The sequence below is a fragment of the Monodelphis domestica genome, chromosome 4 (genome assembly GCF_027887165.1).
Source record: "Monodelphis domestica isolate mMonDom1 chromosome 4, mMonDom1.pri, whole genome shotgun sequence".
NCBI classification, from domain to species: domain Eukaryota; kingdom Metazoa; phylum Chordata; class Mammalia; order Didelphimorphia; family Didelphidae; genus Monodelphis; species Monodelphis domestica.
This window is the reverse complement of record NC_077230.1, coordinates 435,288,226-435,301,093: the sequence shown is the minus strand read 5'-3', so window position 1 is coordinate 435,301,093 and position 12,868 is coordinate 435,288,226. Positions and strand designations below refer to the sequence as shown.

The following is a 12,868-nucleotide window of genomic DNA, read 5'->3' as shown; positions in this document are numbered from 1 at the left end:
TTAGACAATACAATGCCTTCCTCTACCTTCTGATAGCAATCTAACTTTTTCTTCTGAGTATCAATCTAAAGCCATGTTTCAGCTTATTGACTTTACTATGAGACTTATAATCCAAAGAACAACAATCATAAAAGTAGCTAGCATATCCCATGATTTAATGCTTGCAAGGCATTTAAAAATATTGTCTCACTGAATCCTCACCTCAACCCTGGGAGGTAGGAGCTGTTATTATCCCCATTCTATAGATGGGGAAACAGGTTCCGTCACTTGTCCAGGGACATAGAGCTAGTAATAGAGCTACATCATAATGTAATTCAGATTGTGGCTCCAAGCACAGTACTTCATCCACTGGGGCATTTAATGGCATAAAGAAAGCCTTATAGAAATCAGTGTCCAACAATTACCAAAATATTTATGCAAGGAAATAGGAAACAAAATGAGTACTAAGTAGTTGGGGAATGGCTGAAGAAATATAAGAGATAAATGCCATGAAAAAATGAGGAATAATGGCAAGCAGCATTTCAAAGTACAATTTATTACGTGTATAGGATTTTATGTACAGGAGAGAATTTGGGATTTTTAATTGAGGTCTCCATTGAAGAGAAGTCTAATGGGGTCTGAGTGAAGAGAAGTCTAAAGGAGTCTGAGCTACAAGTGGCCCCCTTCACTTTTTAACTAGATACAATAAGTTTTATCTCCAGCATGGTTTCTCCAATGTACACTCAAGTATGAACTCTAGGTGAAGTCCTTCCCACAACCATTTTTTTTTTGTTGCCTACTGATAACTGATCCAGAGAAAACCTCCCTCTTGAACGCATCTGTAAGATTTCTCTCCACTGTGTATACTCTGATGAGTAAGAGAAGATCTCTGACTGAAACCTTTCTTATCCTGAGTCCATTTGGAGCTACCTCAGAATGATTTTTTAAAATATTGAACAAGCTCTGAAGTCCATTTGAATGCCTTTTCTCATTCATGAGTGATAAGATTTCATTTTAACATACATTCTCTGATTGGGAACAGGAGATGATTGCTGCCTGAGGCTTTGCCACATAGATTATATTCCTTAAGTTTCTCTCCAGTGTGGATTCTCTTCATTTAAGTAAAGTGTTAACTCAACACTTTTGCCACATTCATGTTAATAAAGTTTCTCTCTAGTGTAGATTCTTTGATATGCAGAAAAACTTTAGGTCTTGGTGAAAACCTTTCTACACAAATGACATTAATGAGGTTTCTCTTCAATGTGGACTTTTTGATGTCTACCAAGACTGGAGTTGCATTTGAAAGTCTTTCCACATTGATTGCATTCAAAAGGTTTCTCTAAAATATGGATTTTCTGGTGTGAAACAAGATTGCTCCTTACAGTGAAAGCCTTTCCACACTGATTACATTGATAAGGTTTCTCTCCAGTGTGGATTCTTTGATGTGTAGCAAAATTGGCCCTCTGTGTGAAAGATTTTCCACAATGATTACACTGATAAGGTTTCTCTCCAGTGTGGATTCTCTGATGTGCAGCAAGTTTGGAGTTTTCTCTGAAAGCCTTTCCACACTGATTACATTCGTAAGGTTTCTCTCCAGTGTGGATTCTCTGATGTGTAACAAGATTGGAGTTCTTTGTGAAAGCCTTTCCACATTGCTTACATTCAAAAGGTTTGTCTCCAGTGTGGATTCTCTGATGTTCAGCAAGATTGCTCCCCTGTGTGAAAGCCTTTCCACATTGTTTACACTGATAAGGTCTCTCTCCAGTGTGGATTCTCTGATGGGTAGCAAGATGAGAGCTCTCTTTGAAAGTCTTTCCACACTCATTACATTCATAAGGTTTCTCTCCAGTATGGATTCTCTGATGTGCAGCAAGTTTGGAATTTTGTCTGAAAGCTTTTCCACAGTGATTACATTGAAAAGGTTTCTCTCCAGTGTGGATTCTCTGATGTGTAACAAGATTGGAGCCCTTTGTGAAAGCCTTTCCACATTGCTTACATTCATAAAGTCTGCCTCCAGTATGGATTTTCTGATGGAAAGCAAGATTAGCCCTGTGTTTAAAACTCTTTTTGCATTGATTACATTGAAAAGGTTTCTCTCCAGTGTGGATTCTTTGATGTATAATAAGAAGAGACTTCCCTCTGAAAGTCTTTCCACAATGACTACATTGAAAAGGTTTCTCTCCAGTATGGATTCTCTGATGTGCACCAAGAGAGACCTTCCATGTAAAACCCTTTCCACATTGTTTGCATTTATAAGGTTTCTCTCCAGTGTGGATTCTCTGATGTGTAACAAGATTGCAGCTCTTTGTGAAAGCCTTTCCACATTGTTTACATTTATAAGGCTTGTCTCCACTGTGGATCCTTTGATGTTCAGCAAGAGAGCCCCTCTGTGTGAAAGTCTTTCCACATTGTTTACATTTATAAGGTTTCTCTCCAGTGTGGATTCTCTTATGTGCAGCAAGTTTGAAGTTTTCTCTGAAAGCCTTTCCACACTGATTACATTGATAAGGATTCTCTCCAGTGTGGATTCTTTGATGTGCAGCAAGTTTGGAGTTTTCTTTGAAAGCCTTTCCACAATGTTTACATACATAAGGTTTCTCTCCAGTGTGGATTCTTTGATGTGTAATAAGAATAGCCTTCCCTCTGAAAGTCTTTCCACAATGATTACATTCAAAAGGTTTCTTTACAGAATGAGTTCTCTGATGTACAAGAAGACTAGACTTTTTTCTGAAAGCTTTTCCACATTGACTGCATTCATAAGGCTTCTCTCCAGTGTGTATACTCTGGTGTGCCAATAGATGTGATTTTTGTGTGAAAGACTTCCCACATTGATTACATTCATAAAAATTTTCACCAATATGGATTTTCTCATGATCAGTTAGACTAGAGTTGTATTTGAAAGCCATTCCACATTGATTACATTCAAAAAGTTTCTTTCCAGTATGGCTTCTCTTATGTTTAGCAAGAGTGGAACTATGTTTGAATGCTTTTCCATATTGATGCCATTCAAAAGGTTTCTCTAAAATATGGTTTTTCTGATGTACAACAAGATTGCTTCTCACTGTGAAAGTCTTTCCACACTCATTACATTGATAAGGTTTCTCTCCAGTGTGGATTCTTTGATGTGTAGCAAAATTGGCCCTCTGTGTGAAAGATTTTCCACAATGATTACATTGATAAGGTTTTTCTCCAGTGTGAATTCTCTGATGTGCAGCAAGTTTGGAGTTTTCTCTGAAAGCCTTTCCACACTGATTACATTTGTAAGGTTTCTCTCCAGTGTGGATTCTCTGATGTGTAACAAGATTGGAGTTCTTTGTGAAAGCCTTTCCACATTGCTTACATTCAAAAGGTTTGTCTCCAGTGTGGATTCTCTGATGTTCAGCAAGATTGCTCCCCTGTGTGAAAGCCTTTCCACATTGTTTACACTGATAAGGTCTCTCTCCAGTGTGGATTCTCTGATGGGTAGCAAGATGAGAGCTCTCTTTGAAAGTCTTTCCACACTCATTACATTCATAAGGTTTCTCTCCAGTGTGGATTTTCTGATGTGTAACAAGTGTGGAGTTTTGTCTGAAAGCCTTCCCACATTGCTTACATTGAAAAGGTTTCTCTCCAGTGTGGATTCTCTGATGTGTAACAAGATTGAAGCTCTTTGCAAAAGTCTTTCCACATTGCTTACATTCATAAAGTCTGCCTCCAGTATGGATTTTCTGATGGAAATCAAGATTGGCCCTGTGTGTAAAAGCCTTTTTACATTGTTTACATTGAAAAGGTTTCTCTCCAGTGTGGATTCTTTGATGTACAACAAGAAGAGACTTCCCTTTGAAAGTCTTTCTACAATGATTACATTGAAAAGATTTCTCTCCAGTATGGGTTCTCTGATGTGCATCAAGAGAGACCTTCCATGTAAAACCCTTTCCACATTGTTTACATTTATAAGGTTTCTCTCCAGTGTGGATTCTCTGATGTGTAACAAGATTGCAGCTCTTTGTGAAAGCTTTTCCACATTGTTTACATTTATAAGGCTTATCTCCAGTGTGGATCCTTTGATGTTCAGCAAGAGAGCCGCTCTGTGTGAAAGCCTTTCCACATTGTTTACATTTATAAGGTTTCTCTCCAGTGTGGATTCTTTGATGGGTAGTGAGATTGGAGCTCTTTGTGAAAACCTTTCCACATTGCTTACATTCATAAAGTTTATCTACAGTGTGGCTTCTCTGATGGGCAGCAAGAGAGACCTTCCATGTAAAAGCCTTTCCACACTGCTTGCATTTATAAGGTTTCTCTCCAGTGTGGATTCTCTGATGGGCAGCAAGAGAGACCTTCCATGTAAAAGCCTTTCCACACTGCTTGCATTTATGTTTGTCTCCAGTGTGGATTCTCTGATGCACAACAAGAGAGACTCTCCATGTAAGAGCCTTTCCACATTGCTTGCATTTATAAGGTTTGTCTCTAGTGTGGATTCTCTGATGGGCAGCAAGAGAAACCTTCAATGTAAAAGCCTTTCCACACTGCTTGCATTTATAAGGTTTGTCTCCAGTGTGGATTCTCTGATTGGCAGAAAATTTGGAGTTTTGTCTGAAAGCCTTTCCACACTGTTTACATTGATAAGGTTTCTCTCCAGTGTGGATACTTTGATGCACAAGAAGAGACTTCCCTCTAAAAGTCTTTCCACAATAACTACATTGAAAAGGTTTGTCTCCAGTGTGGATTCTCTGATGTTCACCAAGAGAGCCCCTCTGTGTGAAAGTCTTTCCACATTGAATGCATTCATAAGGCTTCTCTCCAGTGTGTATTCTCTGATGGGTAGCAAGATTGGAGCTCTTTGTGAAAATCTTTTCACATTGATTACATTCATAAAATTTCTCACCAATTTGGATTTTCTCATGATCAGTAAGACTAGAGGTGTTGACTGGAAAGGAATAAGAGCAGAAAAAGAAATTAAAACATTCATAAGGGAAAGTTATAATGAGCTATAAGAAGACCTAATAACATAAAGTACCAATAATTCCAATATCCCTAGAGTTAAAAGACATAAGGCATCTTCTAAATGGGAATTGCCAAAGAGTATACATACCATGCATTGCAAGATTGTATACACAATATTTCTCAAAAAAAAAAAGTACTTTGATAAATCTTTTTTTTTTTTTAGGGACAGGACAATGAAGGAATGTTATCCTTGATTATACATATTTTTTAATGAAATTTTGTTTTCCTAGCCTTATCGATTTAAGGTTGCTGGTGGTGGCACATGAGATTTTTTTTTTTTCGATGAAAACATTATTTTAAAAACACTCAGGTATCTTTTATACCTGTGCCTAGGAAAATTCTTGATTCAAGAATTTCTTAGAAAATTGATAATTCTAACTATATCAAATTTAAATATTTGAATAAAATAAATGAAGATGAAATTAGAAAAAATGGAGTGGAGGACATGTAAAATATTAGCAAGGAGAGTCATTCATATTCAGAATATGGAGAAACCCAATAACCATGTCTACCCAGAACCATTGCCAATGGTTGGATGCTGAAAGGAAAGGAAGTATTCTGAAGTCCTGACAACCATAAATGACACATGGAAACACATTTCAAAGCATTGATTAGAAGTCAGAGGAAAATAATTTTGTTATTTCTGATCATGCCTCCAATATTGATAAAAATAATAAAGGGAAACCATGAATATTTCATTTTTTTAAAATGTCAAATTCACAGATGTGAAATAAATATTTTATATCCACCATAAAACAGAAAAAGGATTGTACATTAAACAAGTTCTAACACACAGAGCTTGACTTCTTTTCTGAGTATTAAAAAAATTTAACTAGTTCACCTCACACTACTTTCCTCTCCTAGATAAAATTAAGAAAAAATTGTAATAAAAGCACATAAACAAAGAAAGCAAATTTCCATACTGCCCATTTTATAAAACCTATTTTCTATTCTATATCTTTTATCTATCATCTCTTGGTCAGGATGCAGTTTGCACAGATCTTGGTAAGTTCCTGGTATAAAGCTTGATTATTTCAACATTAAGAGGGATGACATCTTGTCAAACAGTTGACTTTCACAATGTTGTTAGAAATTTCTATCAATTTTTTTCCTTGTAGTTCACATTGGTTCGTACAACTCTTTCCAGGTTTTCCAGAAAGTGCCTGTTTTGTGGCACCTTATTGTTCCATAATATCCAAATGCCAACATTTGTTCAGCTGTTGCCCTATTGTAGGACATCACTTCTTACTTTCCCAGTTCTTTGACAAGACAAAGGGAGTTAGTAGCATGATTTTTGTATACTTGAGGCCTTTTGCTTTCTTTAAAGAAATATTTCCCCTCTACTTATATTACTGAGTCAAAGAGTGTATCTAATTTTGTGATTTGGGGTGGACTTCATAGCTTCACCAACTGTAAGTTATTTAGTGTGTTTATATTCCCAGAGACCTTCCAATGCTTTTTTTCTTGTCATCTTTGTCACTTGCATGGGGGAGAGACTAAGTCTGAGAGTTGATTTAAATTGTAGTTATCTATTTTAAAAATTTCTTATTTTTTCATTTAAAATTTAAATAAAAATAATTACTGATTTGGAGTATTTTCTCTTAAGGATTAAAAAAAAAAACTTCATTTACTTTCTTTGCCACTAATCTGCCCTCTCTCAAGTGAAAAAGAAAAATATAAAACTCTTGTAAAAAACACACACAATTGAGGAAAACAAATTCCATATAATATTAATGTTTTTCATTTTATTATCACTTTACAATTCTGAAAATCATTCCAAATATTAGTGATTTGGATTAGTGCCAAGAGATGTATTTTCCCCTCACAGTGATTGATAATTTGCATTTTCCCTTTCAAAATGACCTGTTAGTAGCTTTTCATTACATATCTATTGCATCCCTTTCTTTATGTATTTGTGTATAACCAGTATCGATTCTTTACGAGGTCTTTATGAGGAAAATGACGCAAGTCTGTTTTCCAGTTAATTGCTTCCATTTACATTTTAGATGTATTTGGGTTTTGTTGCCAAATTTATTTTTTGTGATCCTCTTCCCCCCCCCCCCCCCGTAAAAACTCTTACATTATATGATTGGGGGGTTTTGGTTTTAAAAGATCACTCTATTATAAATACGAATAATATATGGATATAGGTTTTGAGCAATCATACATGTATAACCCAGTGGAATTGCTTGTTAGCTCTGGGAGGGGGGAAGAGAGAGGGGAAGGAGAAAACATGGAACATGGAACCACAGAAAAATATTCTTAATAATTAATTTAAAAAATAAAACAACTTATATATATATATAATATAATGGAAAAAAAAAACCCCAAACACCTTACCTTCTGTTTTAGAATCAATTGGTTCTAAGACAGAAGAGTGGTAAGGGTTAGGCAATGAGGGTTAAGTGACTTGCCCAGGGTCACAGAGCTAGGAAGTGAACCTAGGATGTCCAGGCTCTTGATCTGGCTCTTGATCTACTGAGTCACCTAGCTTCCCCCTGAACTCTCCTTTGTTCTTGTTTGGAGATACTCTCTTGCTACCCAGAAAGGCATCCTGCTCATGATTCCTCTAATTTGTTGGAGGTGATCTTTCATATCTAAGTCACATGTTCAACTCATCTTGGTCTGTCTGTAGTGTTCGATGCTGTTCCACATCTATTTTTTGCCGATTGCTCCCAGCATTTTGAGGTGCTTAGTAATTACCAACCTCATTGTGGAGGCCTTTAGAGTGACTGAACACAAAGTTACTATATTAATTTTCTTCAGTTTCTCAAGATTTTAATTTTTAAGCGGGACCAAATAGTTTGTATAAATACGGCTTTCTGGTCTAGTTTCAGATTTGGTCCTCCTTGTCCTTCTTCCTAGAGTAGTGGAAGAGGCTGTGGGAAAGAGACAGGAGTGGATGAGAACCCAGAATTAGAGAGGGAAGGGTGAGAAACCACATAGAGGTCACTGAGCTGAAACGTCTCATTTGAGACAGGAATAAGAGAGGGTCAGGAAGACTGTTCCTTGCTTAGTTATATTACTAAGGAACATGTGGGTTAGTATCTGAACCCAAATTTCCTCTGATTCCAAATTCATTGCCCCCGGCACTAGAATTAATGCCTTCCGCTACTTTCATTCCAAATGTCCATCAGAATTTAAAGGAAAGTGTCTAATCTGTCCATAGGTTTTAGTCTATTGACTTTTCTGAGACTTATGACCCAAGGAATAACAACCCTAAAAGTCGTTAGTATTTCCATGGTGATTCGATGCCTGCGAGACATTTTACAAATACTGTCTCACTGAGTCCTCACTTTAGCCCGGGGAGGTAGGGGCTCTTACTGTCCTCACTCTCCAGATGGGGACACTCAGGTCGGAGGGGGTTCCATCACTTTTCCAGGGACACGGAGCTAGTAAGCTCCAGAAACCATCATGAAATTCAGGTCTTGTGGTTCTACGCACAGCACTTCATGCACTGGGGCACTGAACTGCATAAAGACAGCGTCACAGAAATCAATGTCCAAGCAATTACCACAATATTTATATAAGGAAATAGAAAGAAAGTGAGTACCAATTAATTGGGGAATGGCTGAAGACATAAGAGGTGAATGTCATGAAAAAATGGGGAGTAATGGCAACATCTGAATTTCAGAGAACAATGCATTGCATGTATAGGGTTTTACACACAGGAGGAAATCTGGGATTTTTTTCTTTTTAATTTAAAACCCTCACCTTCCGTCTTGGAGTCAATGCTGTGTATTGGTTTCAAGGCAGAAGAGTGGTAAGGGCTAGGCCATGGGGGTCAAGTGACTTGCCCAGGATCACACAGCTGGGAAGTGTCTGAGGCCAGATTTGAACCCAGGACCTCCCCTCTCTGGGCCTGGCTCTCCATCCACTGAGCTACCTAGCTGCCCCCGAAATCTGGGATTCTTAATGGTGTCTCTTTTGAAGAGATGTCTAATGGAGTCTGAGCTGCAGGAGGACCCCTTCCCTTTTTAATTAGAGGCAAGAAGTTTTATCTCTAGCATGGCTTCTCCAATGTACATTCAAGTATCAGCTTTAGGTGAAGCCCTTCCTACAATCATTGCTTTTACGTGCCTTGATTACGGTATGACTATCTTTGCCTGCTGATCACTCTCATCCAAAGGCATTTGGCTCTCGAGAACATTTATAAAATTTCTCTGCACTGTGTATAATCTGATATAGAGCCGGGCTCTATCTGCAAGTCTCAATGGAGCTGCTCCTCAAAGTGCATTTTTAAAGTACTGAACAAGCTCTGAATTCCATTGGAATGCCTTTCCTCATTCACGATACTGATAAGATTTCCATCTAGAGAAATTCTCGGCTTGGGAACAGTCGATGATTGCTTCCTGAAGGCACGTGGGTTGTATTCCTTGAGTTTGGATTCTTATCCGTTAAACCAGCTCAGAGAGGTCACCTTTATGGCCCTAATAAGGGTTCTCTCCAGCATGGATTCTCTGCCTTCAGCTCTTTGGGAAAACCTTTTCACACTGATTACATTCATCGTATTTCTCTCCAGGGTGGATCCGCGAGTGATGTGTGGCAGAACACCTTCCTACTTTACTACTTAAAAAGCTTCTCTCCAATAGGAATCTCCCATGGGCTGACATTTGCCGTCCTACCATGGCCTCCCCACACGGATTATATGAATGTTTTCCTTCCAGTATGAAATCGAGGATGGTAAGGAAGAGAGGAACGACTGGGTTAAGGGTGCTCCACATCCAGCATATTCAGAAGCCTCATTTCTAATGGGAATTTTGAGCTTAGGGTGCTAGTGGAAGGCCTGCCCATATTTATTTCTTATATAAGGCATTTGTCCAGCATAACTATTTTGGCATCTAATGAGATTTCCCCTCAATCTCAGTGTGAATTTGATATAAATTTGTCCCCCTTTATTCCATTAGAAAACTCATCAGCCTCACCGCTTGGTGGACCATGCACGCACAGGACAACAGAGGCCTTGTGATTCAAGCACTGCATGGCTGAAGGGGTGTCCTGGTATGGCAGAAAGTAAACGGATTCAGACTCCATTTCCCCAGGGAAGAAGAATAATTTTCAAGCTTAAGTGTCAGAACCAATCCATGGAAAGGCCATTTAGTCCCATTTGGCAGATAATTTTGGAAACAGCTTAAGGAGCAGTGAAGCAGCTCAGCGGCCTGAGAGCTAAGCCTGGAGACAGGAGGTCCTGGGTACAACTCTAGTCTTAGCTGTGTGACCTGGGCAAGTTACTTAACTTCAGTTGCCTCACCCTTACCCCTTTCTGCCTTGGAAACAACAGAGAACTGATTCTAAAACAGAAGGTAAGGGTTTTCTAGGAAAAAAAAAAGCTTAACACAGAATAATATTGGATTCTCATAACAAACCTTTGACAGAGACCCAGTATTCTCTTTACCATTCTCAATTCAGGCCATAAGCTCAGAATGGCTGAGAGATTTGACCAATATGCCTGCAGCTGAGACTAGCACTCCAACCCTGAGACTGAGCATGCTCTGTCCACAGTACTAGAAGGCCTTGAGAGGAAAGAAAGAGTGAGAAAGGAAAGAGAGAAAGAAAAAGAAAGACAGAAAGGAAAGAAGGAAGGAGGGAAGGGAGGAAGGAAGAAAGGAAGGAAGAAAAAGAGTGGGCAGTTAGGGGCTCAGTGGATGGAGAGCCAGGTCCGGAGATGGTTTAAATCTGGCCTCAGACACTTGCTAATAACTGTGTGATCCTGAGCAAGTCACTTAACTTCCATTGCCTAAGCCTTACCACTTTTCTGCCTGGGAACCAACACTTAGTATCTATTCTATCTGTAATAATTAAAATCATGAGGCTGATAGTAACTTATTAATTTTATTAAATCAAAGTAATAGGAGTAATAAAGAGAGGGAAAGGTAGAAAAGAGGCCAAGAGATACTTAGCTTTCTAATCTGTTGGCCACCATGCTGGGCCTGTGGCTAATTTAATTCTTCAGCCCTTCAGGCTCCAGCCAGAAGACCCTAAAGACCTCCTGGTCTCCTCCTCTAAGCAGTTTTCTACACCCACTAGCTCTCACACATCACATCTCAGGAATCAAGCATAGTTCCTTAATTTGCCTGGGCTGCCCAAGGGGCAGTGCCTGTGGAATCAGTTTCTTGGTTCTTTAACTTCCTTTCCCTTAGGGCTTATCTATACCTGAATTTACTCAGTGGTTTTTGACCTCCAGGTTACTGAGAGATGACATTAAAAAAGGCAACATAATGGAGAGAGACATTTCCTTCCAACATATCAATCTAAGTAAATATCTAACACAGAAAGGGTTAAAAAACCAAACAAAACAGAATGTGGCAAAGTCCGGACACTAATGCATTGTTGGTGGAGTTGTGAATTGATCCAACCATTCTGGAGGGCAATTTGGAACTATGCACAAAGGGCTGCCTTTGATCTAGCCATGGCACTGCCGGATTTGTACCCCAAAGAGATAATAAGGAAAAATACTTGTACAATAATATTTATAGCCTCTTTGTGGTGACAAAAAATAGGAAAAAGAGGGAATGTCCCTTGATTAGGGAATGGCTGAACAAATTGTGGTATATGTTGGGATGGAATACTATTGTGCTGAAAGGAATGATGAACTGGAGGGATTCCATGTGAATTGGAACGACCTCCAGGAATTGAGGCCAAGTGAAAGAAGTAGAACCAGGAGAACATCATACACAGAGACTGATACATTGTAGCACAATTGAATGTAATTAATTTCTCTACTGCAATGAAATGATCCAGGACAATTCTGTGGGACTTAGGAGAAAGAACTGTGGGAGCAGAAATGCAGAAGAAAACCTAGGATCAATCACATGGTTCAAAAGAGATAGGATTGAGGTTTTGGTGTCAAAGGATTGCTCTGAAAATATGAATAACATGGAAAGAGGTTTTGAACATGATACATGGATAACCCAGTGGAACTGCTTGTCAGCTCCAGGAGGGGGGGAAGGAAGAGAGGCGGGAAAAATCATGGATCATGTAATCATGAAAAAACACCCTAAATAAATAAATAATTAAAAAACATGTCAGAAATGAAGGGTTATACCGTAAACAAATTAGAGGAGAATGGAATAGCTTACTTGTCAGATCTATGGATAAGTAAAGAATTGATGTCCAAACAAGACATAGAGAACATTATGAAATAAGGAAATGGATAATTTTAATGGCATTAAATCAAAAACTAGTATGGGACCAACTTTTGGATAAGATATACAAGTTGGTTAGATTTACAATTATGAAGAGAACTCTTCCCATCAATCTTTAGACATAATCTAGGTCCTTGGATGGAGGTCTCTGGACAACAAGTTCAGGGGGCTTACTAAAGGGTCCTAGCAATGCAGAACTAGATTCAAACAATGCTCAGTTTCCATACTCACTGCCTTTCTTAGAGCCTGCACAGAATCAGGCAAAAGTAACCTGAGGTTACCCCAGCATTAGTATTAGCATCCCATTTACAGTGCGGTTTCTCCCCCCGAGTGGGCAAACAGAGTGAACCATGGGTAAAGCCATGAGGACCAAAGTGGACCATGGGTAAAGGGACATCACTTTCCTGCAGACCCAGGGCAAAGACTGATCAACCGACTCCTTCTTTCGTAACTAATCAAGGTAAGAAGCATTCCTGAGAACCCCTACCCATTTTGCTTACCACCTTTACGTACCGTACTCACTCTTACTTATCTACTTGCTATATTCTATTCCTATATTCTCTTTTAATAAGGCTTGTTTCCTTGCAATGGCGTCAGTCTGAGCTGTCAATCAATTCTTGGGTGAGACTTAATTAGCCTTGGCCACATCCACATTTATATGAAGACAAGGCATTTCCCAGTTTACAAAGGGTCAAAGCATACGAACAGGCAATTCTCAGAAGAGGAAATTAAAAACATCTTTAGTCATATGAAAAAACCTT

General features: G+C 38.7%; 1 protein-coding gene across 1 annotated transcript in view; it reads right to left on the bottom strand.

Moving 5' to 3' along the window:
* Window positions 1–519: 519 nt before the first annotated feature.
* The window catches only part of LOC100022670 (zinc finger protein 850-like), a 39,583-nt gene continuing 27,234 nt past the window's right edge, over window positions 520–12,868 (bottom strand). The window contains exon 6 of the mRNA XM_056826250.1: window positions 520–4,885. Coding sequence (XP_056682228.1) covers window positions 1,221–4,885 — 3,665 coding nt within the window. The 3' untranslated portion in view covers window positions 520–1,220. The remainder of the gene's footprint in view (window positions 4,886–12,868) is intronic.